The 26,543-nt window shown below is 39.2% G+C and overlaps 1 protein-coding gene and 1 pseudogene across 1 annotated transcript in view; both read right to left on the bottom strand.

Annotated features, from left to right (window-relative positions):
* Window positions 1–6,867: 6,867 nt before the first annotated feature.
* LOC107564443 (retinol dehydrogenase 8-like) lies at window positions 6,868–14,161 on the bottom strand (annotated as a pseudogene).
* Window positions 14,162–15,942: 1,781 nt separating this feature from the next.
* The window catches only part of LOC107564434 (gelsolin-like), a 14,264-nt gene continuing 3,663 nt past the window's right edge, over window positions 15,943–26,543 (bottom strand). The window contains exons 3-17 of the mRNA XM_016249528.1: window positions 24,149–24,303; window positions 22,763–22,924; window positions 22,505–22,654; window positions 20,296–20,385; window positions 20,041–20,173; window positions 19,872–19,960; window positions 19,569–19,784; window positions 18,647–18,780; window positions 18,431–18,521; window positions 17,495–17,665; window positions 17,230–17,404; window positions 16,991–17,106; window positions 16,821–16,898; window positions 16,287–16,347; window positions 15,943–16,104 (exon numbers count right to left, since the gene is read on the bottom strand). Coding sequence (XP_016105014.1) covers window positions 15,944–16,104; window positions 16,287–16,347; window positions 16,821–16,898; window positions 16,991–17,106; window positions 17,230–17,404; window positions 17,495–17,665; window positions 18,431–18,521; window positions 18,647–18,780; window positions 19,569–19,784; window positions 19,872–19,960; window positions 20,041–20,173; window positions 20,296–20,385; window positions 22,505–22,654; window positions 22,763–22,924; window positions 24,149–24,303 — 1,982 coding nt within the window. The 3' untranslated portion in view covers window position 15,943. The remainder of the gene's footprint in view (window positions 16,105–16,286; window positions 16,348–16,820; window positions 16,899–16,990; window positions 17,107–17,229; window positions 17,405–17,494; window positions 17,666–18,430; window positions 18,522–18,646; window positions 18,781–19,568; window positions 19,785–19,871; window positions 19,961–20,040; window positions 20,174–20,295; window positions 20,386–22,504; window positions 22,655–22,762; window positions 22,925–24,148; window positions 24,304–26,543) is intronic.

Here is a 26,543-nt window from a genome sequence, read left to right as displayed (position 1 = left end):
GTCCAGCCTAGTCTTACAACCGGGTGTACGTCCAGCTGGTGCAACCGGCCCCTGGTGTCTGATACATGGAGGAAATATTGGTAAATATAGAGTCTAGTTGACTAGCCTTTCTTGTTGCTCCAGCCACGATTTGTTTCAAACCATGTCTGCTGCAGATGGTTTCAAACTTGTACTTATTTGTGTCACCAAGTATGACAATTGCAGCCTGCTGATAGTTACATTCAATATATCTGAGAAATACTGTGAGATTAGTAAATCAGGTTGGGCTGATGCAGAAGAGCGTGGTGGAAAATATAGTACAGCAGCAATAATACAACTTAATCAGTGATCCTCAAATCTGGCTCGCGAGATCCACTTTCCTGCAGGGTTTAGCTCCAACCCTAATCAAACAACTATACCTGTGATTTTCTAATGATCCGGAAGACATTAATTAGCAAACTCAGGTGTATTTGATTAGGGTTAGAGCTAAACTCTGCAGGAAAGTGGATCTCGCGAGCTAGATTTGAGGATCTCGCTAGATCCACTTTCCTGCAGGGTTTAGCTCCAACCCTAATCAAACAACTATACCTGTGATTTTCTAATGATCCGGAAGACATTAATTAGCAAACTCAGGTGTATTTGATTAGGGTTAGAGCTAAACTCTGCAGGAAAGTGGATCTCGCAAGCCAGATTTGAGGATCATTGAACTTAACCCTCAAGGAAGCCTTTTTAGGTGGGTTTCAGCCCCCCTATCTGTCACCTTAGCCCCCCAAAACTATCTTAATGATCAGTGCTGCTTCCTCGAGAAAGTTTTTCATTCTCACGTGTTTTAAGTCTTGTCAGTTTAAACATTAAAGTAATTTTAAAGCCATTTAAGCCCAAGACATCTCAATGCGGTACTCACGCACTGTGATAGAGCGTTTCTATGCGCACCGCTCACACACCTGAAGTGCACAAACAGATAGCCTTCTCAGACAGCAGGTGAATACCAATGGCTGTCTTGACAAGTATCCTTGTAAGCACAGTTGGTTGTTTTAAGAGAATGTAAACAGTAAAGAAAATATCAAATGTACATCAGTATAACGGATCCGTGCATTTCTTATATAAATAATGTTAATGAAAAAGAGCAAAAGAAAAATTGTTCGCTGCTTTAGTAGCTTTAATGGATATTTGCTTTTATGTTAATGTTAATAAAGTAATTCGGTGTGACTACAGTAATATGGGGGGGGTTGTTGGATGTTGGGGGGGCGCGAGTGAAATTAGACCAACTTGGGGGGGCGCATGTTCTAAAAAGTTGAAAACCCCTGTTCTACATGAGTCCGTCGAATTTGTTTGATGGTGTTACAAACATACAAGGCAACTCCTCCTCCCCCACCTCCCTTGCAATCCCGCCGATGTATTGTATATCCAGGAAAAGTTACAATTTAATCTGGGATACCATAATTTAGCCATAAAGACCATAAAGTCTCTGAAACGGCGACAACTGCGGAGTTATTATTCAGTGCTACACTGTGCAGCTCACCACATTTGTGGTGTAAAGAACGTACATTAGAAAGGAGAAACCCATTCATAGATGGTTTTGACTTGTGTTGGTTTATCTTGATATGAATTAAGTTCTTAGATTGGTAACAACAGTCAGATAAAAACATTCTTTGCCCAGTTGGCTGTCTTTTAATATCCACAGCAGTTCCACAAGAAATAGGGCGATTTCCAACAATTATACATATTGAACGAATATCATTTCTCCCAGCTTTCTTACCCCTTGGGCGAGATCTGAGTTGAAGAATCCCATTTAACTGCAGTATGTTCTTAACTTCAGGAGCCATAGGAGATGCACATCATCTCAGACTTCTTAAAAAATTAAAATCACTTAAATGTCCAGGTTGTGCCATTGTAAGAAGAGGAAAACAATTACTTGAAGATAGTTTCCTCAATAGTTTCCTATCATCCACCCAGCTGTAGAAAATTAGGCCGCATACCAAAATCCATCCAAAATCTCCCAGAAATAAATCCATCCACATGTCCTAACTCCCAATATAGCAATATAATCATGCAAATAAATTATCTATCCGTGCATTTCCAAACTATATTAAGTTAAAATTGTTTAAAAAGCTAAAAAGACCCCTGACTGCCAAACAGCTCAACTTTCATGCGGCTACCCTTAAAAGCGCCACCTAGTGTGTGGATGAGCGCGTTGTGAATTGAATTCAGCTGGATGATTCAGCCAAAGAGTATAGAAGACCAGCTGTCGGCGATATCTTCTGGCGAGACGTGAGAATTCATTTGGCACGCGACTCTCACAGTGCATTATGGGTATTCTCTAGCTGTTGAGTGTACATCGGTTGTACACTCTTTTTTGCAGTGCACTGTGGGATTGAATGAGTGCACTCGCGAACGTCCACTATGGTTTCAGACACCACTAAAAATGGCTGTTCAGTTTGTGTTTGTCAGGTCTACTCGTTCTCTGTGTGTGTTGGCTCAAGCTCCCATTGTGGATTATCTCCTGTGTTTCTTGATTAAAGATTGTTAAACATTTCCTCGTGACTCCAGCGTGTTCCCTCTGCAGCGTAACGTGACAGAACACCTGACCCAAAACTAGTTACCTCCGTGTTTTCCCCTCCGTTTGTTTTCTCGTTTTTCCCAGTATCTTATTTTCCGTTGTGTTCCCTGCATGGATGCCCTCCTTCGCCCCGGAATATCTCCTCCTGCTGGAGTAGGGGGAGAGATCACTCGAGGACCATATTAGACTCGAGCGGATTTCACAGCGTTTGTGGAGTGGATTCTGGGCGAGAAACGGATCGCCTCTCATCGTCACTCCCGAGGACCATCAGATCCACTCTGGACCCAGAGCCCAGCCCACCATCTCCCCACTGTGCGGAGCTAAAGCCCGAGCCCACCAATGACGGAGAGCCAATTCCCGCTGCGATCTACGAGCCAGCGCAATGCCAAGCGACTGAGCAGAGGATCGCCCCGGACGTAAAGCTCAACTCGTCAGACCAGGTGCGAGAGCTGGGGACAATGCCCGCCACAAGGGAGAAAGCCGCGGACGGTGTGAGCGTGGAGAGGAGCTCCCCCCCCTGCACCGCGGCTGAGGGTGAGCTGAGTATGGCCCGGTGAAAGTGCCAAAGCGAAGAGGAGAGGGCTCCAGTCCCCGAATCCAGTCCAGAGTGCCCGCTCCTCGTAAGCGCCCTCAAGTGTGCGCTCCTCCTGAGCGCCATCCTGTTCCCGTGTTCAGCCTAGAGGGGGCTTCCGATCCAGAGTTAAGCCCTGAATGCCCGGAGACTCACAAATAGCCGCTCTGGATCTCCACCTCCTCCTCGGTCACCAGAACCCTCGACTCCACCCTGGCTCCCCGGATCCTCGGCATTGCCCTGGCTCGTTGGCTCACCGTCTCCGCCTCGGGCTCCTCCACCACCTGCTCCGCCGCTGTTGGTCGGCCCCTTGGAGTCGTCGGCCATTCCTCCTCCATGGCTCCTCCCTCCGTCAGCTCCACCGTGGGTCGCCATCATGGCTGTGGCATGGGTCCTGCTTGAATCCTCCTGCTCCAAGCCCCTCCTGTCTCCTCCCTGGACTCTGTCTGCCGGCCCCTTCCCGGGTGTCCGTCCTCCTCCTGAGCCTTCACCTTAGTTCCCACCCTATAAAAAATGCTATCTCAATATTTTTGAATTCTGTTGATAATGATAATTAGACTATATTTTGCTGAGTGAGCTATGTTATTGTGCTGGTATTTTGACAGGTTTAGGACAGCCGTGGACAGCTGACTCCCAAAGTTTTTGATATTCTTCATATTCTGTGAGGTGGTTCGTTTGCAGCAATAACAGAAATTAACTTTACATTTTTAACTTTTATAAGGCCATTTTTTTCTAACTTTATTAAATGTTTGCATCTTTTGTGTCAAATTCGTACAATTAATCAGTAAAATCCAATGAATCAGTATCAACAAAATTTGTGTTTGCAATGCAGAGGTGGCACAGAATCTGCATCTGAAGTGGCATTTAGATGCACTTACACAGACTGTTTAATGCAGGACACGAATGCATTTAACATGCAGTTACAAATGCATAATTAATGTTTTGATGTTTTAAAACGTAACGTTGAATACTGAATCAGTATTACTGATATCTGATATTTGAAATTATTGGGGGGGGGTATACTTTAAATATAAATCCAAAATCGCCAGTAGGTGGCGGCAAATCACTGCAGGTGAGTCATTCATTCAACCGATTCTTTCAAACGGTACTGTTGTGTGTGTTGCTCACGATGCCAATTTCGCCAAATAGTTCTACCTTGGCTTCCTGTGAAACTATTTTCATTGTTGAAATACAGCAAAAACAAGTTGTGTCTAAAATGTAAGTCACTTAACTTCTTGTTTATTGAGCTGTTCGTCAAATCAGTATTAGCCTACATTTGCAATCGTGCTGATATTTGGAGAAAAACTTAATGCTTCGTGTGATATTAACAAGGCCTATAGCCAATCATATAATATAAGAGTCATATAAAATTAATACCGGCATATTTGCCCCCTTATCTTGAATTTTGGGGGAATTCTAAATTTATTTTAATAGACTAAATCACACAGGGAACGTGTGCTCCCGCAGTAATCTAACTTACATTGTATGTGTATGCATGCACACTCTGGGTGTGCATATATAGGCCTACTTGATAATGTCAAATCGCATATCGTTTAAACAACAGTTATGATATTATCGTAGACGACGATATATATCGCACACCCCTACTTGGAACTGTATGTAATTAGATCTGTATCTATTAGATGATTACACTTAAAGATGACCAAAAGAAAGAGAAACAAGATTAGATGAACAGTTAATAAATTCAGATGTCTTCAGCTTATGGGTGGAAAATTAGACTAAGGAAACAATTAGCACAGCTAACATCAGAACTATTATATGAACATTTTGCAAACTTTTAGCTAACTCTGTGATTTATAATGAAAGATTGTACAATGTTTTGTATTATGCAGATTTGCTTTATTCATATATAATGAAATAGTCTTAAACAGAACTGGAAAAACAGGTCAGTTGTCCTTAGAGGTATTGCAGGAAACAAGGCTATTGTGTCATATAAATCTTGAACTCATGGTTGATTAACTTGTAGAAAGTGTGCGATTATTGGTTCTAGAAACACAGTCTAGCATTAAGGCTAGAATACACAACAACTTTTGCCCAGATTTTTTCAGTCTGGACACACTGATGCTAGATGCTGCAAGTCAGAGTTAGCCGAAGTTTTCAGCATTTAATGTTGACAGATTTTGCCGAAAACTGCATAGTGTATGATAGGCACAGAATATGATTCCACCCAGCTGGAGGATATCAAACATGTCTGATATATTTCTTTGAGAACACAGATTGTTTTTATTTGTCTAGTATGTTCTAGTAATGAGTGTAATAACTTGAAAATCAGGTAATAATGCTCAGTTATTTAGTGTATGATGCCCAGTTTTTTCTGTGTAACCATTTACAAGTCAAAAAGTGTATGATGCCTGGTGTTTTAAAACTCAGACTTAACAGTGAACACACATACATTCTCAACAGAGCGACCAATCCAAGAAAAAAACACCATGGAAACAAGTGCTATAAGAAGAAGCTCATATCGCTACCTACTGGCTGTTATGCAGTCTATTTTTTAAACATATTCTTTTTCTTTTTCCTCTTTCTCGGGAGGCTGCTGTACTTCAGTGATGCAGAACTGATGGTAAATAAATTAAATTATATTATGGGTTGCAAAGATATTAAAGCTGTATTATGGCCAGGGGTGTCCCATCCTGCTCCTGAAGGGCTACCATCCAGCAGAGTTTAGCCAGAGATATTTCTTTTATTTTGAGGAGATACCAACCTCCGCATCTCTACCATTGGCGAAAGCATAACAGTCGACTTGGATCACATTATCTCAGGGGTATCCAACCCTGCTCCCGGAGAGCTACCATCCTGCAGAGTTCAGCTCAAACCCCAATCAAACACACCTGAACCAGCTAATCAAGGTGTTCAGGGTTATTTGATAATTCAAGTTCCCTTGAACACAGTGACTATAGTTGTTTTTGGGAAATGCTCCCCAGGACAGTAACTCTCCAAGAGCAGTGTTGAAGATCCCTGCATTATTACCTAGACATCATCAAATTGATGACAGAGTTGTACGACAGTCAGTCACTGTTTGCGGATACTATAGAAATAAAAATAGTCTGTGACTTCAGCTTCTTAAAAAATAGATGCATTCAAATGAATATTTATTGGTAGCCTTAATATGTTGAATATTTGCCAATTGGTTGTCGATTCATCAAGTAATAAGCTGTTTCCTCACAAAAGCAATATGAAAGCCTTTCCTCCACTGACATCCTTTAAGAAACAGCCTTGTCTCCTCCCCAATGTAACATAACGCTACACTTTTTTTTGTTAACCTTGGAGGCTCACCTTAAAGCGGCTCTGGTTTAGCTTCAGTCCCAATTAAACACACCTGAACCAGCTCATGAAGATCCCCATGATCACTAGAAATTTCTAGGCAGATGTGTTGGCACTAAATTCTGCAAGAAAGTAGCCGTAAAGGAGAAATACTTTTTTTAGGTTTAGACATTTTAATTCTACATTGATGATATGGTGTGATGTACATTGGTGATGATGTGTTTGTCAGTTGTATTTTTAATTTATAAATTATATTATATTTATTAAGTATTGTAGTGTTTTAACGTATTATATTACTATTATTTTAAAGTATTTTAAGTTGCTGTATGGCTGCATACAATACATACCCTGAAAGCTACCTCAGTCTTTGGAACTGAATGTTGAGAGTGTCCATTTACTTTGGGTAAACTTACTCAGTTAAATTGCCTTACATGTTTTCTGGAATACCCCCAGATCTCCAGCAGAACATTCTTTAAGAGGCATTCTTGTCTTTACCCAAAGTGAAGCTCTTACGGCTTCTCCAGCGCAGGAGAGACTTGCACTGAACACCTTGTCATGTTCAAACACCATTTTGTAGAAGGTTTCAATGGGAAGGTCACCATTTGGATCCGCATATTTTAGGGTGGTCATGGGGGTGTACAGACTGTTAGTCTGATGCCGAAATGGTGGGTTCTCCTTGGTAATCATTTTGAATGTGTGCTGGTTGTAAGAGAAGCAACATATGGACTGTTAGAAATTCAGAGAAAAAAACAACAACTACACTCTTAAAAATAAAGGTGCTTCACGATGCCATAGAAGAACCTTTTTGTCTAAATGGTTCAATAAAGAACCTTTAACATCTGAAGAACCTTTCTGTTTCACAAAAGGTTCTTTGTGGTGAAAAAAGGTTCTTCAGATTACAAAAAGGTAAGAAAGAGATGGTTCTTTGTGGAACCAAAAATGGTTCTTCTATGGCATCGCTGTGAAGAACCTTTTGAAGCACCTTTATTTTTAAGAGTGTAAGCACTGGAAAGATGATGAATGAAATAAATGAAATACTGCATGAAATGTTTTGGAAAATTTCTCAAGCCCCTGGGTTGTACCTCTGCAACATCCTCTGGAGTTTGTCCAAGACTCTGGAATATCTGGTTTTAATTCTTCAAGTAGATGTTGGTAAACATATCTGCTGTCACTTTATCAGCTTTGGAGAGGTCTATCTTCACACCTTCCTCATACACCTTACTCTCAAACTCTGTGATGACGGGTCCTGGTTCAATGAGGCTGATACTGCACAGATGCAAATACAATATACATACAATTACAACTTAAATGTGGGTGTCTATTGAAAATATTGAAATTACTGCTGCAATATATTATCATGAACAAGCAAACTGAGCTCTTTTAAACTTGTAAACTTTGAGTAGTTCTAGTCATAAAAAACTACCATAGGAAAGACGAGGCAATGTGGTTCATGTCCACTCTGTCTAGAGATTCATATTCAAATGAATAAATGTAAATGTACTCCTGGGTAGTGGGGTATTTGGGACCATTCAATGCTTGGACCCCTACATATTAGTGTGATCACTTACTTCAGATTAAATCTCAGAGCTTGAACTGCCAGACTCTCACAAAACCCTTCAACAGCAAACTTGGAAGCTGTATAAATGTCATTCAACAAAATACATGTGTACATGAATACAACAGTGATTAGAAATGTTAAGCCCTGTTTGAATCCTCTCAGAGCTCTTTTAGTCATGGTTTTTAATCCTATAAGTATCTAAATTGGACCTCTCACCCACTGGGCTCAAATGCGAATATCAGCTTAAGAGAACCAGGCATTAATAAAAGCTGGTTGTTGTCCATTTTAAACAACTCACCCTGAATCCCCATCACACTGCTGATTACCACTATGTGGCCACTTTTTCTCTTCTTCATACCAGGCAGAATCTCCTTCAAGAGTCGCACAAGCCCAAAGAAGTTAGTGTCCATGACAGTTTTCATCTCATCAATGGTCTGACACTCAATGGGGTCAATCATTCCCATTCCAGCATTACTAACTGAAATACAGAGAACCGAAGGGTAGTATCAAGAATGCTGATTCTTGGATAAATTAAGCAAATCATGAAAAGTTTTCATAAGCCTTGAATATTTCCTTTTTTTTTCTTTTTTTTTTACAGCTTTCTTATCTGCAACTTTAAAAGCATTTTGTATTTTTTGATTGTATCTCATAAACTATAGGGTTAAAATTAATCCGGCATGTTCAGTAGCTGACGTTTCATACTGTATATTGCTAAACCCCAGGTAAACATTATGTTTACATAATGGCTCTAGCATCACATTATGTGTTCATCCAATTAATAACACTTACACCTCAAATATGCAAATAAGATTGTTAATGTTTAAGTTTAAGAGAATGTACAGTGTGAAATGCTAGTTTATAAATACCCAGGATTTATTATTAACCCCTGGTAAATTATGAATGGTGTGAAACAATGTAACCCTGGATTCCGTTAAGAGACATTGTTATTGGTTTCAAGGTAGTCGCATACTAACTATACATTAAAATAAAGTACTGTTTCTGTGCACTTTATAACAAAGCATAAGGTTGCGGGATTGTTTTGCACACAGTATTAAAACCCTCATCCGTCCCTCACATTTTTTTGATCGTACTGGTCCAAGGTTTCTTTACTTTTGTCACACTTGAAACGGGAATACACAAAAAAATTTGAATGGAATCGAGGAGTTTAAATGGGTGCAATAAAAAAAGTAACAAAAGTGTCCCTCGTGGGTCATTTTGACCCACATAGGAATGAATGGAATTTACGAGAAAACTGCATTTTTCATTACATTTGATTTTTTTAAATATACAAAATCTGAGACAATCCAGTAAAGATTTATACCCAAACGAAGGTCTGAGACTACAGAATATCCCCAATGCATAAAAAGCTCACATACACACACACACACACACACACACACGCATGCACAAACACACACATGGTACACACACTCTCATAGAACACATTGTAATATTTTTCATGTTTCTGCTGGGATATGACTGTCATTTTTCCTCTTTTTTTTTACTTAACACAGTTAGGTTTGAGTGATGTGGTGGAGACCAATGAGTTTATATCATATTTATATATTTTAAATATATTATATATTTATTTCATATTTATGAAATTGTATGAATATACATGTTTAGGTTATAAATCAGTTAGAATTGTTTTTTTGTTTAGTTTTTTTTTTTACAAAATATGGATTTTGTAATGTTTCAATATATATTTTAATCCATAAACAACCAAATTGAAGCCTTAAGATTATCTAATTTCTCACGTTTCACTTGTTTTGCTCAGTTAAAAATCTCCATAGGGTTCTATAGGTCCCTCTAGTGGCTGTAACCATAAAATGCAATTTTATGTCATATTTCCCCACCAGATGGCATCAGACACTCAGTGACTCAATTCTAAGGCCATCTGTTGGTTTTTGATGAAACGGGTCTGAAATTGTGTCTTTCTTTGTTGTTTTGGTGAAATAATGTACAAAAACTGCTTATTTGCTTATACTTTCTTAAATATATCCAGAATAAAAGGTAACTATAATAAAAAATCACCAAAAAATGATAGAAAAACCTACATTAAAAAATTTGGGAAAAAATTAGAAAAATGTTCCAATACAAGCTTTCTGGACCAAAAATAAAATTAGTGTCATTTTTGGCCTTCAGGTCATTTTGACCCGCAAGGGACACTTTTGTTATAGGTTCGGGAGGGACGGATGAGGGTTTTAAACAGTCCTGAAACTTCCACTGTCACAACTCCGATATTAATAATGTAAATAAAATAAACAATTACACCTTTACAATTACATTTTCAGAAAGCACATACTTTGTGGTCAAAATGAGCCTAAAATGCAAAATAATAAACCTGATTTGGGATGGTAAAGATCCATTTCCAAAAGCATAAACATAAAATAACTTGGAAAAATTCATTTGAAAAGTTGTGATTACTTTATTTTGATCTGTGTACTATTTGCAGTATAGTTACAATTTACTTTTCATAATGTGCTTTTTTTTGGTGAATTGTAGGCCTATTAATAAACTAAGGTAAGTTTGATCCTCAAACCTCATTGTAATTACTAGTTATGATATTAATATATGGAAACCACAACAATTAAAAAACAAAAACATACACAAATATATTGTCCCCTTTTTAATTTGTAGATAATCACAAGTGAGGTTTCACTGAACTAGGAAATGTCCCCGGTTTTCATTTCAGAAATCTGGTCACCTTAGTTTAGAATGAAGATAATCCGGGGTTAAGGGCAGTGTAAAATGCCCTGCGTGTTACGATTATGTCCGTCTCTGCCTTATATTATGGAGACCTGCACATGGTATGCGGGGAAAATAGATATTATGGCCACAAAGTTAAATCATTGCATTTGTGTTTTGATGTAAGAAATGAATCTAGGAAACCCTTACTGAGAATGTCAACTCTGCTCATGGGCAGGTTGTCCATACAGGCTTTGATAGAATTCTCATCACACATGTCGAGCTGGTTGATCTCCAGTGTTCTGCCCAATGTACGACCTGCTGCCTCCACCAGAGCTTCCCTTTTGGCCAGGTTCCTCATGGTCGCATAAACTGCCAAAGCCAAAACATTTAGCTTAACTTTCATTTGAACTAGTCTAAAGTGATTTCAACTAACAGATGGAGAACATAGTCATCATTTAAAGCTGCAGTCCGTAACTTTTTTTTGGTTAAAAATTATACGAAATCAATATTTGAGCAAGTACATAACCAGCCAGTGTTCAAAACTGTCGCCTTACTTTAGCCCGATTCACAACGGTTAGCTTAAAATAATGTTTTCTACTTTGAGTGGTATGGGTATGTTTTCGCAAGAAATTCGAGCATGGCACTGCGTCATTACGTCACGTAATGCTAATAGGCTATTGCATGTGAGGATCCTGCAGGTGGCCGATCGTTTATAGCCTTTTCTCACAGCAGCTGGAATAATTAAATGTAAAATTTTGATGACGGATTGTAATTGTGTTTATGAAACACATGTGAATGAAATTAAATCAAATTTCTAGTTTTAAATGTGCTTCTGATTACAGATAGCCTGGGATTACACAAGTATTTTAAAGACAACCAGTTCGAAGGGAGCATACTCTTAAAAATAAAGGTGCTTCAAAAGGTTCTTCAAGCAATGCCATAGAAGAACCATTTTTGGTTTTACAAAGAACCATTCAGCCAAAGGTTCTTTAAAGAACCATCTCTTTCTTACCTTTTTATAATCTGAAGAACCTTCTTTCGCCACAAAGAACCTTTTGTGAAACAGAAAGATTCTTCATACGTTAAAGGTTCTTTATGGAACCATTTAGACAAAAAGGTTCTTCTATGGCATCGTGAAGCGACTTTATTTTTAAGAGTGTAGTTTGCTTTTTGGGTTTAAAGAATTTCTTAATATGAAATTCGAATGGTATGAGAATTACAGATTAGACTGTACAGAAATTGAAATCTACATGCTAATACACACTATACTCGAAGTCACGCAATGCTGATGTTTTTAACATTAATAATTTAAGAACAAAGTATAACAATAATAATAATTTGCACGGTTTGATGTGATATGAGCTAACCGATCTTTAGATTAAATCACCATTGGTAGCGCGATTTATTATGCTTTTTTCCCTCAATTGGTCAGAACAAACGTGGCAGACTTGTTACTTGTTCAGATGACAATATCCGGTGAAAATTCTTATTTGAGTCATTATATTCAAAGACGTAGGCTAGAATCTGTGATTGCGAAGAACAGTAAAATATCCATACCGGTGCGGTGACTGACTGCCACGCATACTCTTCAGAACATTAGATTTATCCGAGCTGGAGCCGTGTCGGGGCACAACCCAGGCAAGGAAGATAATTCCCCACACAGCTGCAATTGCAAGTTTTGAAACAGAGATGGCGACATGGAGGCAAAATTTACGGACTGCAGCTTTAATGACAAATGGATTAAAGCTACTCAGCTACTTACTTTGAGCAAATCTACAAGCAAAGTTGATTTATTTAGGTGAATACACAAGATACAAATGAAAAAAGATTTTAAAATGCATTTTTAGTAAAAGTAGTGTAGTTGCAGTCAGCGTCCAGCAACAATGAATATTTCCCTTCTTTCACATTCCCTTCTGTCACCATCCATGTGCACATTCGCATTTGTCCTTTTCAAATAAACCATTTTGGGACATGCCTGTGTTGACAGCACTGATGATGGGACAATGTACAGTCAGAGTATAAAATGTGTCAGTGTGTTTCACTTAAATGTAGACCTATCTAATTTAGCACACTAATTAGTGTCTCGACTGTCCCAGGGCACTGTAGCATAGGGTAACAAAATAACTTATTGTCTTCAACCAATAATTGTGGAAAATAGGAATCTATCTAGGTTTTTGACATTTTGTTGATAAACAGAAAATAGCATCTTTTGAAGAAAAAAAAAATCAGTTTATTCTATTTTTACAGTACAACAAAAAGCAAACATTTTACAGCAGTACTTGGTTTACCCCCACCATTATACAACTATCAGGCGGACAAAGTACTCATACAAAGTGAAAGTACAGATACCGCTGGTCAAATATTACTCCATTACAAGTAAAAGTTGTAAAGACAGATGTTTACTTAAGTAAAAGTACAGAAGTACTTGCTTTTAAAAGTACTTAAGTACCAAAAGTAAATTTCCTTTTTTATGTCAATGCACTATTTTTTTATTGTACGTAATACTTCCAATACTTCTGAAGCAACTTAGAATACATTACACCTACTAGCTTGTAGTATCTTTGGAATAAAACACTGCTTTAATAAAAAAGCAAAACAGCAAGACTTATTTGACCTCAAAACAAAATGTTTAAAAATGCTGTCTAATTGCTCTTGTGGTACTTTGATGTCACACACAGAACGGTCTGTGCAGTGCTGCTTCAAGTCCAACAGCTATTGTGTTTTATTAGGAGACGCACAACAGTTCTTCTGTGGCTTCATAGGTAATATTTTCACGTACACAATTTAGCAAAATCAGACAATATTGTGTCTAATATATACCACAATATTAACTTCTTCTTATTGAATTGTTGTAAATAAATATCACATTTGCAACTGGTCAGTGTTCAAAAAATGCTGGGAAATCACTTCATGTAGCCCCAAGAGTGATTACTGATAAACTATCTGAAAAAAAGACAGTTTTTAGAGAAGAAAAAAATCACCCACTGACTTTCAAAGCTGCTACATAGTAACGACTTTCTACTTCGAGGACCTTGATAGAAATGTAGTGGAGTGAAAAGTACAATATTTGTCTTTCAAATGTAGTGAAGTTAAAGTGATAAGTTCCCAGAAAAAATAATACTCAAGTAAAGTACAGATACTCAAAAAGTGTACTTAGTTACTGTCCGCCTCTGACAACTATAGATAACTTATGGGCCTTACCCATAAACCTCTTCTTCTCATTTTTGGCAAGACGAACAGCAAGTGCCAATCCAATGCCAGAAGAACAACCAGTGATCAGTACAACCTTCTGATTCATGGCTGCTTTCTCTGATGATACGGTGAGACGAAGAACAAGAAGTAAATGAAGACTAAGGAGAACTGGAAAGAAGATAAAGCTTGAGAGATGAGCTACTGTAAAACACTTGCTAATCCAAAGCATAAAGACTCAGCAGGATGATGCACTTGTCACTACAGTCTAGACATGTGGTGGGCAATATGTAACACTACGACTGCTGGGACACAAGGTCTATACACCACTGTGATCTCTAGAGAGCATTTGGATGATCCAGAAGAGGATTGTGAGAATGTCATATGGTCAGATGAAACCAAAATAGAACTTTTTGGTAGAAACTCATCTTGAGGAGAAAGAATGCTGAGTTGCATCCAAAGAACACCATACCTACTGTGAAGCATGGGGGTGGAAACATCATGCTTTGGGGCTGTTTTTCTGCAAAGAGACCAAGACGACTGATCCGTGTAAACGAAAGAATGATTGGGGCCGTGTATCGTGAGATTTTGAGTGAAAACCTCCTTCCATCAGCAAGGGCATTGAAGATGAAACGTGGCTGGGTCTTTCAGCATGACAATGATCCCAAACACACCGCCCGGGCAACGAAGGAGTGGCTTCGTAAGAAGCATTTCAAGGTCCTGGAGTGGCCTAGCCAGTCTCCAGATCTCAACCCCATAGAAAATCTTTGGAGGGAGTTGAAAATCCGTGTTGCCCAGCGACAGCCCCAAAACATTACTGCTCTAGAGGAGATCTGCATGGAGGAATGGGCCAAAATACCAGCAACAGTGTGTGAAGACTTACAGAAAACGTTTGACCTCTGTCATTGCCAACAAAGGGTATATAACAAAGTATTGAGATGAAATTTTGTTATTGACTAAATACTGATTTTCCACCATAATTTGCAAATAAATTCTTTAAAAATCCTACAATGTGATTTTCTGGATTTTTTTTTTCTCATTTTGTCTCTCATAGTTGAGGTATACCTATGATGAAAATTACAGGCCTCTCTCATCTTTTTAAGTGGGAGAACTTGCACAATTGGTGGCTGACTAAATCCTTTTTTTCCCCACTGTATCTGATAAAACACAACATCGTATACATATCATTCATAAGGTTTTCAATTTTTCTTTTCAAAGAAGTTTATTATGCCGTCAAAAAATACAATAATATTGTGAAATATCATTCTGATGTGCTGATTTGGTGATTAAGTAACATTTCTATTATCACAGCTGAAAACAGTTGTGAAGATTGATAGTTTTGTCAAAACATTATCTTTTTTTTCCAGGATTCTTTGATGAATAGGAAGTTAAAGAACAGCATTTACAGCACAAAATATGAAATATATTAATTTGTTTTAATGATGTAAAAGTCTTTACTACGACTTTTTATCTATTTAATGCATGCTGAATTATTATGCTGAATTATAAAAGTATTTTAAAAAAATGATACCAACGCCACATCAACAAACACATAACTCAGTAGTATTTTAGTAGTTTTTATTATTAATATTATATATGGGAAATCATATAATAATAAGAAGAAGAATTGTAGAGATATTAAAATATTTTTTTAGCAACTACAATATATGTTCAGATATTTGAATCTGCTAATTTATGAGGCATTATCCATACACATGTAGTCTTTAGCAATTCATTGGCACCAAGTTGTCGAATACAGACAAATGTTGAAAAAAACCCCCGACATTTTCCATTTCTTTTAATATTCATTTAAAAAAAATCATAAAGACCATGTAGGTGAAAACATCGCTGGAATACAGAAGTATATAAAAAGAAAATATAAAAGAGTTTAATTTTATAAAAAGGCAAAGTAAAGGCATAGGAATAACAAGGCAAAAAGTCATTAAAAGTAGCTAAATACAGTACATAGTGGCTTAACATGCAGCATTATTGCATCCTGTGTTCCCATCTGCATCCCTTTCAGACCATCAATGCATGAAACACAAGAGGTGAGTATTCTGGAAGCTATTCTAAAGTATATAATGCTTTGTGTTTCTGAATGTGTGTGCCTTTAGAAACGAGCACGGATGCGATCCAGTGGGTCTGTGTCCCACATCTTCGCGTCCCAAGCCTGGAACCAGCCAGTGAAGGTTGGGGGCTCAAAGCCTTGCTTTATAGTGATGACCGGGGTGCCACGGCGTCCAGAGGGGTCAGAATCCACATAATCTTTGGCTAACAGCAAAGAAACATGCACATTAATAATCAGCAATTACATTTAATGACAAATTCAATTTGAATTCAAACGTAATTCTCCATTATTGGTATGCATGGACTGCTTTTTGGTACCTTAACTGTATAAATGTAACAGTATAAATATAGTTTTTAAAGTTGGCTACTTCAGCATCTTAACTTACCTATTTTATCTGCTCCATTCCGCTCTACCTCGTTGGCGTCATTACCAATCCAAACAAAGACCTAAAGAAAGAAGATTTAAGAAGCTGAATTAAACATTTAAAGATCAACATTAGACCCAAGTCAGGTTACCCAACTTTTGACAGGAATGGTAACAAGGCTGTGATGGATGGACATCGATCAAATAATTTAGTTTTTCAGAAAGCATCTTTGTCAACAATCGGTATGTTGTGAAACAACAGTACAATCCACTGAACGTACTGTATTTCTATCCCTCACAGCCTCGTTTTCATTCTTGTGAAATGTGCTACCCTGACAAAGGTCTATAACTGAACTTCGTTCTGGGCTTCATTCTGGTATGTAAATGCCCAGTTTTTAAGAACCAGTCAAATGATTATATATAAAAATCTATTCTCATCATAATTTTCTGCTCGAAAATCCTGTTTCACTCAGAAGTTTATTAGATTAAGGACGTAAAGTGTGTTGCAAACATAATTTCATGTTGACTTTAGGTCATTATTACTTCAAATGCTAACCTGTTCCCAGGTATCCAGAAGCATGACATCATCAGTGGCCAAATCAGACTGAGTGAAATCTCCAGGCACTTCCTCAGCCTGAAATGGAATAGGAGAGGCATAATAAATTGTATGCATTCATTTAACAAAGAAATTTAAATTAGTTGCAAATTCAATTTATGTTAACTCACGATTAGACGTCCAGTCTTGTTGGAGCATCCAAAGAGACGTGGAGGTTTAACAGTCTTCTGCAGACTTTTAGAGGTTTGATAGTCCTTCTTTCCACCCAAAGCTGACCAAAACCCAGCTGAGCGATGCAAAGATAAAGATAAGTACCAATCATTCAGAAATAACTGGAAACATGATTAGTTTAGGAATGCCTTTTAACTGTATTACAATGTTTGAACATTTACAAAAGGGAGAAACCCACCCGGCTCTTTGCCCTCTGAAATTTCTGTTGCACTGCCTCCAAGGAAGCTGCAGGCGTATTTAGCAGCAGCCATTTCTTCCTCTGAAGCGGCCACTCCTTTCCACTTAAACAGGCCGCCAGGACTCTTCAGCACAAACACATCATTAGTGTTCAGTTGAGATGCAGTGGGTTCCACCTGGGTGAGGAGAGAGAGAGAGAGAGTCAGATTATTGCCTGATGGTCATTGCTGATTGTGTTCATGCATGTGCCTGCCGTCATCACTGACCTCCACAGCGCGTGTTGCACAGGTGGAGCTCTGGCGGATATGGAAGAGGCGCGTACTGCCAGTCTGACTCTGACCACCTTTACGTGAAGTCCCACCGATGTGGATGATCATGGGTTTCCCCTTGAACAGACTCATCAAATGAGCTGGCTCCTGGCCTTGAGTGACACGTACCTGCAGAGCGACATAATGAATTCGAAATCAAGTAGATCTTTTTATTTCCTACAAACTAAGCTCATCTATGCATCATATTAAGCATGACAACAGGAGTAAAAAAAAAAAAATCCTTTATAAAATTGAGATGCACAATTTATACAAAACATATTTATGATGTTAGATGATGATATTATGTTAGATGATGGCAAAATCATCGTGCAAAATTAAATATTCAGCTTCGACCCATATACACTACTGTTTAGTTGGGGTCAGTAAGTTTTTGTAAAGGAAATTTTATTTAGTAAGGATGCATTAGATTGAGCAAAAGTGACTAAAGAATTTTAAAATATATTAAAATGAATGACTTATTATTATTATAATATACTTATTCATACTTATACACACTTATATATATTATTATATTAATTATATTTTGGTCAATTAAATGTAGCCTTGGTGAGCATAAGATACTTCTTTCAAAAACATTAAAACATCTTACAGACCCCAACATTTTGAAGGAAAGTGTACATATCCAATATTGATCAATATCAATAAAGAATCTCTATATCAATTGATAACCAATATGGTACAGATATACTGTGCACTAGAAACAAAGATGTTTGAGAAACAAAGTGAAGAGCACCAGGCTATTTTGGAATTATTTTGGCTATTTAATAATTCCCTTGCATCGGTCACCTAAAATGCAGACATGAGTAAACTAGAATACCTCATTATAATCAACAGGCATAGACACAGTGAAACTAGGCTTGTGTTTGGTGATACCTGGACAGGCGAACCTCCCATGGAATCATCCAGCTTGACTGTTAGAAAAGCTGAAGCAGCCAGCTCATCTTGTGTACACTTTAGTCCTTGCCTGATATAAAAATGAATACATTTAAGTAGGCCATTAAATATTGACTTGATTGGGTAAATATTGGCTAATCAGGTGGTTAATGAGCACATGCTCCAGCATGTTAACATGTGGCTATCTTGACTTACCAGGTGTAGATAATGTGTTGTTCTCTGCTTCCCTGGCGATAGGTGTAGAGAATCAAGTAACAGTCTCCTCCATAGAACTGCCCATAGCTGGAAGGGTCCACAGGAACTTTATCCCCACCCTCTACGCGCCATATCTGCCGAGGTCGGAGCAATGGACTTCATTCAAGTGCAGCATTGTAGTTAACAATAAAATCAACCTCATTATTGAATTGTTAGCGATTATGGCTGTTCAGCCAGTTTGAATGGGTCTTTAGAATAGAGCTTCATTTATGAGTTTGTAGTTACCATAAAATAAATGCTATATGGCATTAGCAACTTAGGCTAAAAACTTGCTACATGAGGACTAGAACAGCTGTCTGACCAATCTTTATGTAGTAATTTGTTAATAACCATAAAATAAAGATCAGGTTTGGCATATAACTGTGTATAGTATATGTTGTAGAACAGATTAGCCTACTGAAAGCTTTGTTAAGTAATGTTAACCAAAGATAGTTTGCATTTTACTATTTACCTGTGAATTTTCATGGTCGAAGCGGAGTCATTTAAACAGAAATTCTGCACAATATGGAATTTCCTGTAAGTGTGAAAGACTTCCATACACAGATTCTACTATGGATTCAAGTTGGTCATTAGAATTTGCTGCGTTGACCAACAGAAAGCTGCTCAGTTTGAATATGACTTCTACGTGTGCTTCATATATTGTTACACTATACTGACAATGGACAATGAACCTTTTTGCAAGCAAAATTTTGCAGAATTTCCTCTAGTGTCACCACACCTTTAAAATGAAAAAACGATTCTAAAAACCTATTACCAATTCCGGAGGCAACCCATGGCTGGAAAACGCTAATTCTCTTCTGGGTTTTAGGACTAGACTGAACAGCTCTATGGTGCTTGGTGTTATTAGCTTCAATATTTATACCTGGACCTTGCCAGATCCGTCATCCACCATTCCATGCTGGGCAGCCATTGTTTTGTTGGAGTGCAAACTGGAGGCATCAAAGGGAACCTGTGAAACTTTGGCAATGCGGCCAATGCTGTAGGCCTGGCCTGGACCTGTGGTTTGATCCTTATCCTTCCAGTTACTGAAGAACTGCTTGAACAGTGTGGTCTCGCCTCCGGCAGGCATAACCTGGATCTGATCACAAAAAGTTAGATAGACTAGTTAGAAATTGGCTTTCACTTGGCTTAATTTTCATTAACGTGCTAGTTCTAAGTCTGATACCTGTGTGTTTTTGGGGTAGTTTTTGTCTTTTATAAACTGCTCAGCTACCTTCATGGCTGCCTTACGTTCTTCAGTGTTTGCATTTGGTCCTTAGTTGTTAAAACAGATGAAATGGTCAATAAAGTCAAAAGCATCCATACAAGGACACCAAAATAAAATTTGATCATACCTTTCCAAAGAAAGATCTTGCTGTCCACTCCATTGTCCAGGATGTAGCACTCAGTGGGAGTGAGCATTTCTTGTTTGAAAGGGCTACTCTGGGCCACCAGAGATGTCTTCATAGAGCCTGCAGCATCAGATACCTAACCCATACAAAACACACAAATGCATACATTTACAAAACACCATGAATGCCACACAATTAGCATGATACAGTGCTCCTGGCCTGGTAACTCATAGATGTGTGCATAATATATAAATGTACCATGTAGAGTGTGCCCTTTTTCTGATTGCTTCTATCAGTCGTCTCATCGTCAGGACTTCCTGCTGGGATGTTGGGCTTGGGCCCAAGAGCCTAAAAATAAAACACAATAAGAGTTTCCACCAGTTTTCTCCATGGCAGCGGTCAACCCAAGACAAAAAATTTAAACTCAAGTAAAAAGTTAAAATCAAAACCAGATGAACTGGGATTCTTTCTTTGCTGATTGCAACTCTCGTTGTATTAAATATTTACTATTCACTAATATTTACGATGACAAATGGATTCCATCTTCCTTTTAGTGTTTCTGTACCTTAAACACTAGAGCATGGTGCTAGCAATGCTAAGGTTATGAGTTCAATTCCCAGAGAATTGTTTCTTCGTTGTATTACTGGAGTATGTTTCTGTAGCTACAAAGATGGTCTACAGTATCTTTAGAAAGCTATCTGTTAGCATTCCCATTCATTTCAATGGCAGTTGCTCAGCTCACTTCTGCTTTTTGGAATAAGATGATGGTTACAGCATCTAACAGCAGACGCTAACTGGATCATGCTAACCAGGCAAACCATGACCCATTGGTAGCTACAGATGATGTTAAGGAAATGAGGCAAAGGTTTGAACTTAGATCATCTAAAAGAGAAAATGTGGGCCAGGACTCCATCGGATGTTGATTGGATGGAGGCAAATCTAAATGTGAGCTTGCAGTTATTTGTAAGAAATAGGTTGTTTCATGCAGACAAAATTATTTTCAGAAATCCAGGATAAGTCACCAGATAAGTCTGTGGTTTCACTGGAAGATTAAGTTATGACATTTTAAATGAAAATTACAAGGTCAAAAAAAGAAAAAGAAACATGCATGGATGAATTGTTCAAAATAAGATCAATAACATGCTTTGAGCTACATTTCTATAGCTTGAACCAGTGCTTGAAGTGGGACGCAGTACCTGAACTTCAATATTTTAGTCTTTAGCATACTGGCACTTTTTCGTGCATACCGGCACTCCTGACATGTTGCCGGTACTGAGTCAAAGCGTCAGTGTCTGGGTGATTAGAAATGACACTATAAAGTACACTACCCAGGAGGTAATTTTAAACCAGTAAACTTCTGGAAAGTTCAAGGATCCAGTAATGGAATGCATTAGTAATAAGTAATACGTTCAAAACAGCGCTAATGCAGAGAAAACATGAACGATTTCATCAGAGATGGCGGTGAGAATAGTGGATTGCATCCAGATGGCAGTAAATTATTCTTTTTAGCATGTATTTGGCTTAAAAGCACAAGTGTTTTATAATGAATGTTGGGTGTTGTGCCCAATTGTGACACCCCCCGACAGATTATTACCCCCCTAGTATTGGTAGGTTAAGGAGTGGGTGTGGGGTTAGGATTAGGTAATCAGGTAGTGACTTCAACGAGGGGGGTAATAATTTGGCAGGGGGACGAAATTGGGCACAACACTGGCTGAAGGTGTTTTAGATTATGCTGGTCAGTGGTTTAGTTATTCTGAATGGATCAGTATAGTAGCATGTACAGTCGGTTTAGTGGTCTTTTGGCATCTCCTTGTGGTCCTGATTGGTATCGCAGCTTAACTGGTGCTTATTTATATTAAAAATGCTCTAAACAATGTTCTATCTATCTATCTATCGGCACGATATACATATGTTATGAAAATGTACTTATTTATTTTTTTTTTGGGGGGAGGATTGGAGTACCGTCACTTCTTTTTTTCCACATCAAGCACGGGCTCGAACAGTACTGTGCAAATCACGCTAAGGTCATGAGTTCGATTCCCAGGGAATGCATGAACTGATAAAATGTGTACCTTGAATGCTATGTAAGTTGCTTTGTATAAAAGCATTTGCCAAATGCATGAATGTGGATTTTTTTTAAAAGTGTCCAAAGCCTGATGTTCTACCACTTTATGTTAACAATATACTTGTATATACTGTGTTTTGGGGGAGCTCATGTGGTTTACAACTTAAAAAGCCAGAACAAACTGATCAAGAAAATCAGTGCTGTTTCTGGTCTCACTATTTTGCTGTCTTTTATTTGTTCCATTAAATAAACACCTCACTGAGGCATGCCACCACTGACCCAATTACTTATCCTTTCACTTCCTGTCACAGCAAAACCAAAGACATTCTTATTCTTTGCACTGCACATTTAAACTTGCAACAATTTATTTTGTTTTGTTTTGTAGAAGACAATAAGACTTACAGCGAGGACAGCCTGTGGCTCAGCACCATCCTCAACCATTTCCAGACTGGCACGCCCATTTCTCTCATTATCACGAATGCCAATAGCCACCTCAGAGGCTTTCAACCGCTCAAAACGGTTGCACTCACTCCCACACCATTGGTAGATGTCCTAGGAAAATCAGATTATGATTTATGAGGTTGTGAATTTTGGATTTCTCAGTAAAGCAGTAAAGAGATTCTCAAATTAATTTATTTCGTCACCCCATGTGTTTCTGACCTTGCCGAGATCAACGATGAAGCAGTCTCCGCGATTGAAGCTGGCCCAAGACATATTCACTTCTGTGGCACGAATGGCACGTCTTCCCTTAATGTGAAGCAGACGCTTCACATTCATGTCATTAGTCACTACATGCTGGAACCCAGAGGCCACACCACCTTGCTGTATAGTGGGAAAAGAAAATCTGCTATTGAACAAAATACACCAAAATGTCTTGAATTACAATTACAATAAAAAAGATTTCCTCATGATATACAAAAATTAATTGCAGGTGAGATTATACCAAAAAGTAAAATGCACTTAATCTGAGAGTGAAAATTGCACATATGTGAAAGGGAGCTGAGAAATATTCATCACAGCAATACATTGTAATATGTTCTGGTGGATTGATTCTTCTTTTTAAATTATTAAAACCATCTCAGACAAAACATACATTAAACCTGCCACAACTTAAAATAAATTTGCAAGGGAAAATCTTTCAGGGAGTTTCCAATACTGATTTGAATGCGGTGACACCTTTCTACATAAACACATTTGTTATTTGAGGAATAAAAATGTGTAATCCTGGACTATAATAACTCTCATTCAATACTACCCAGGGCTGTGTTTCTCAAAAGCATCATAAGCTAATTTGATCGTAGAGACCATTGGTGGCAATGGTCCATTGTATCACGGTGGGTATGAAGCACACAGTGTCAGGGTAATCCGGAAGTGAGTCTTTAATGATCAAACCAAGAGTTAAACAGAAGAACATAGGAGTAAAACACCACAATGTAACTTTAAAGCAAGACAAGGGAACTGACGAAAACACAGGGTATATAAACACATGGAACGTAATAGGGAGAACTGAAACAGGTGGAGAACTCAATCAACACCGGTGAACAGAATAAACAATGATTAACTAAATTAGAACAGGAACTGAACTAAATAAGGGCAAACAGGAACTAAACAGAAACAAACGTGTGACATATTGGTGGCGAATCTATTGGGAAACGCAGCCCAGGGCTGTAGCCACCATACACATTGATGTTGACAAATCCCCATTATTTTTCTTTTTTATATTAGTGGTCCATCAATATAGAATTTCAATGACAGATTCTTAAACTTTTACAGATTCTTGAACTCCAATTTTGAAATTTTACCCATTATCTCTAATTACCTTTCAATCAAAGAGGCTTTAATTAAAGAAATTACTGAAATGTAATGTATAGTGATGCAAGCAGAGATTAAATCATATTCTTCTGACAGCATATTTGTGACACAAAGCACAATAATACAACTCCAATGATTAAAAGAGTGGGGTTATATGGTGTTACCAAATATTACAATGATTTTGTCAGATTTAGCAACATTATTTTTCATTCAGTCCTCTGTAAGCATTATTACCTTGTACTTAATTCCAGTTTTAAAGTAGCCAAGGAAGGTGACAGATTCATTGTTCTGAACCTCACGGTACTGGACTGGTGCTCCACCCAGATGATCATCCAGCTGCATAGCAAAGATGGCAGCAGCTCCACCTTCATCCTGAGAGCACTCATTACCTGCAGTTTAAATAGACTCAGAGTAATGCAAATATTCAAAATAAACAGGGTCAGGGTGTGCCTTATTTTAGCCTACATATCTGACAAGAAAAAAAAATCAACAGTGCCACATCTTTGAAAGGGCACTGAATTGTAACTGTGGTTCCCTTTCAAGGGAACTTCGAACTGCGTCCTCCAGGGGTCGCTATGGGGAACGCCTCGTCGTGTCCCGTGTCTGAAGCATACATTGAAAAACACCAACAACGACATCACTACCGGTGCGACTATAGTATAAATAGGCGCCGGGAGAACATATCATCCTATTCTTTGTCTTCATTGACGGTTTTGTTTGAAGCGTGCATTTCTGTGGTAAGAGCGATCTCTATTCATATCATTATGGCGAGCACTAGGAAAGCGTTTAGAGGATGTGTGCATCCGTGTCGCCGTTATTTAACATCTGATGACACACACGATCTATGCGTTGTTTGTTTGGGCGAAGAGCACGCACGCGATGTCCTCGAGGGGGCAATCTGCGTGTCCTGCAAGCGTTTCCCAATCCTCCTGCCCTGCATATGATGAGCTTTTTGAAAGTTATGGATCGCGCCACGGCGAGGCTTTACTTACCATGGAAGCGGGCAAAGAAAGTGACGTTGCGAGGTCATCTCGATGAACGTTATCTTTCTGGCCATAACCCTCCAGCTCAGGTGAGCCTTCCTTTCTTCCTGATCTCCATACAGAGATCGAGAAGGAATGGAAGAGGCCGTTTTTCCTCACGCATCCATCGATTCTAGCATACGAGTTATGCCAACATTGAGGCGATGCGCGAAAACGGCTATGAGAAGATGTCCCTATAGAGAGACGCTGGCCAGCTATCTCTCTATGGGTGAGACGTCCTCTCTTAAGACTCCCTCCTTGTCATCTAAGCCTCTTCAGGATACATCTAGCTTGAATGGCAGGGCATACGCAGCAGCAGCAGGTTGGGCTGTCGCTTCATTGCCCACTCCTTAACTCCGACCTGCTGAAAGACCTGGATGAAGGCGAAGGCCTTTCTCCTGATGAGGTAGCCGAGTTGCGCCGCACCACGGATCTCGCTCTCCGTGCTACTAAGCAGGCCGCCTCTGCTATGGGCAGGTCCATGGCGGCTATGGTAGTGACGGAGAGACATCTGTGGGTGAACCTGGCATATATCGGGAAGAAAGAGAGGGGCTTTCTCCGGTTTCGCCTTCCGAACTTTTTGGTACCTCCATTGAGATGGTGATCGAGAAGTTCAGGGAGGCGAAGGCGTGCTCAGCGGCCTTCAAATCCTTAATTCCACGAAGGTCCAGGTCTGAGCCCGAACGACCCAGGGGTCCTGGCCCGTCTCGGTTCGAGGATCAGAGACGGGCACAGAAGACTAGTGTCACATCTCGCGCTCCTCCCCCGCCTGCGGGTTGGGGTAGGAGGAATCGCGGGTCAAAGGGAGGTAGGCAGACCTAAGGGATGTGATCCAGACAAGGCGTCAGCGCTTTTGTCCGGATCAGAGTGATATTTGAGTATCCACTCATTTCCTTCGGGGGTTTTACATCTGCCCTTATCTTCCCCTTCCTAATTCCCCTGTAACCACCATCTCTCCACCTGACCGAGGTTAGGTGGGAACTTCCTGCTTTACAGTCTCCTATACTGGACCTATGATGTTTTGGTTGGTTCTATGGCTTCATAGTAACCACCTTACCTATGGTCCGGACTAGAGGCTTCTTCGGACGGGGCTCCGGCACGGGAACCATGGTGGGTGAGTACGATCCATTTCTAAATATATATATGTGTGTGTATTTAATGCGCTGGTGGTTGTGTTTATAATCCATCTGCTAGCTCCTTTGCAGTGTTTTCCGGGACCTGTGTGTTTCTGTCCTTTTCTAGGGTAGGTCCTCGGTGAGCACCCCCTCTGTTGGATTCAGAAACCGGGTGCTCGACTTGCAGTGTTTACTTCACTCGTTGATATGATGTCCAGCCGGTATGATAGCCTGGTTTCGGCTTCATGCTTCATGGATCATGCGGCCAGGTCACAGCCTTCTGCGGGAGCCTTCCTGATCATCAGGCCCCCGGCACGGCACGGCACTGCAGAATCTCCTGGACGTCCGTCTGGGCTTATGCTTTCAGGCTGCCCTGTCTGGTATACCATATCTAGGTCGCCCTGAGGGGCCTCCTAGTCACCAGGATATCCCCTCTTGCTGAGGCATCGAGCGGGAAGTATAGGTGGCATTTGTGAGAACCTTCTTGTGTAA

Source organism: Sinocyclocheilus grahami, unplaced genomic scaffold, assembly GCF_001515645.1.
Source record: "Sinocyclocheilus grahami isolate Dianchi unplaced genomic scaffold, SAMN03320097.WGS_v1.1 scaffold934.1, whole genome shotgun sequence".
Taxonomy (NCBI): domain Eukaryota; kingdom Metazoa; phylum Chordata; class Actinopteri; order Cypriniformes; family Cyprinidae; genus Sinocyclocheilus; species Sinocyclocheilus grahami.
Note: the sequence above shows the minus strand (reverse complement) of the source record. Positions and strands in the feature narration are given on the sequence as shown.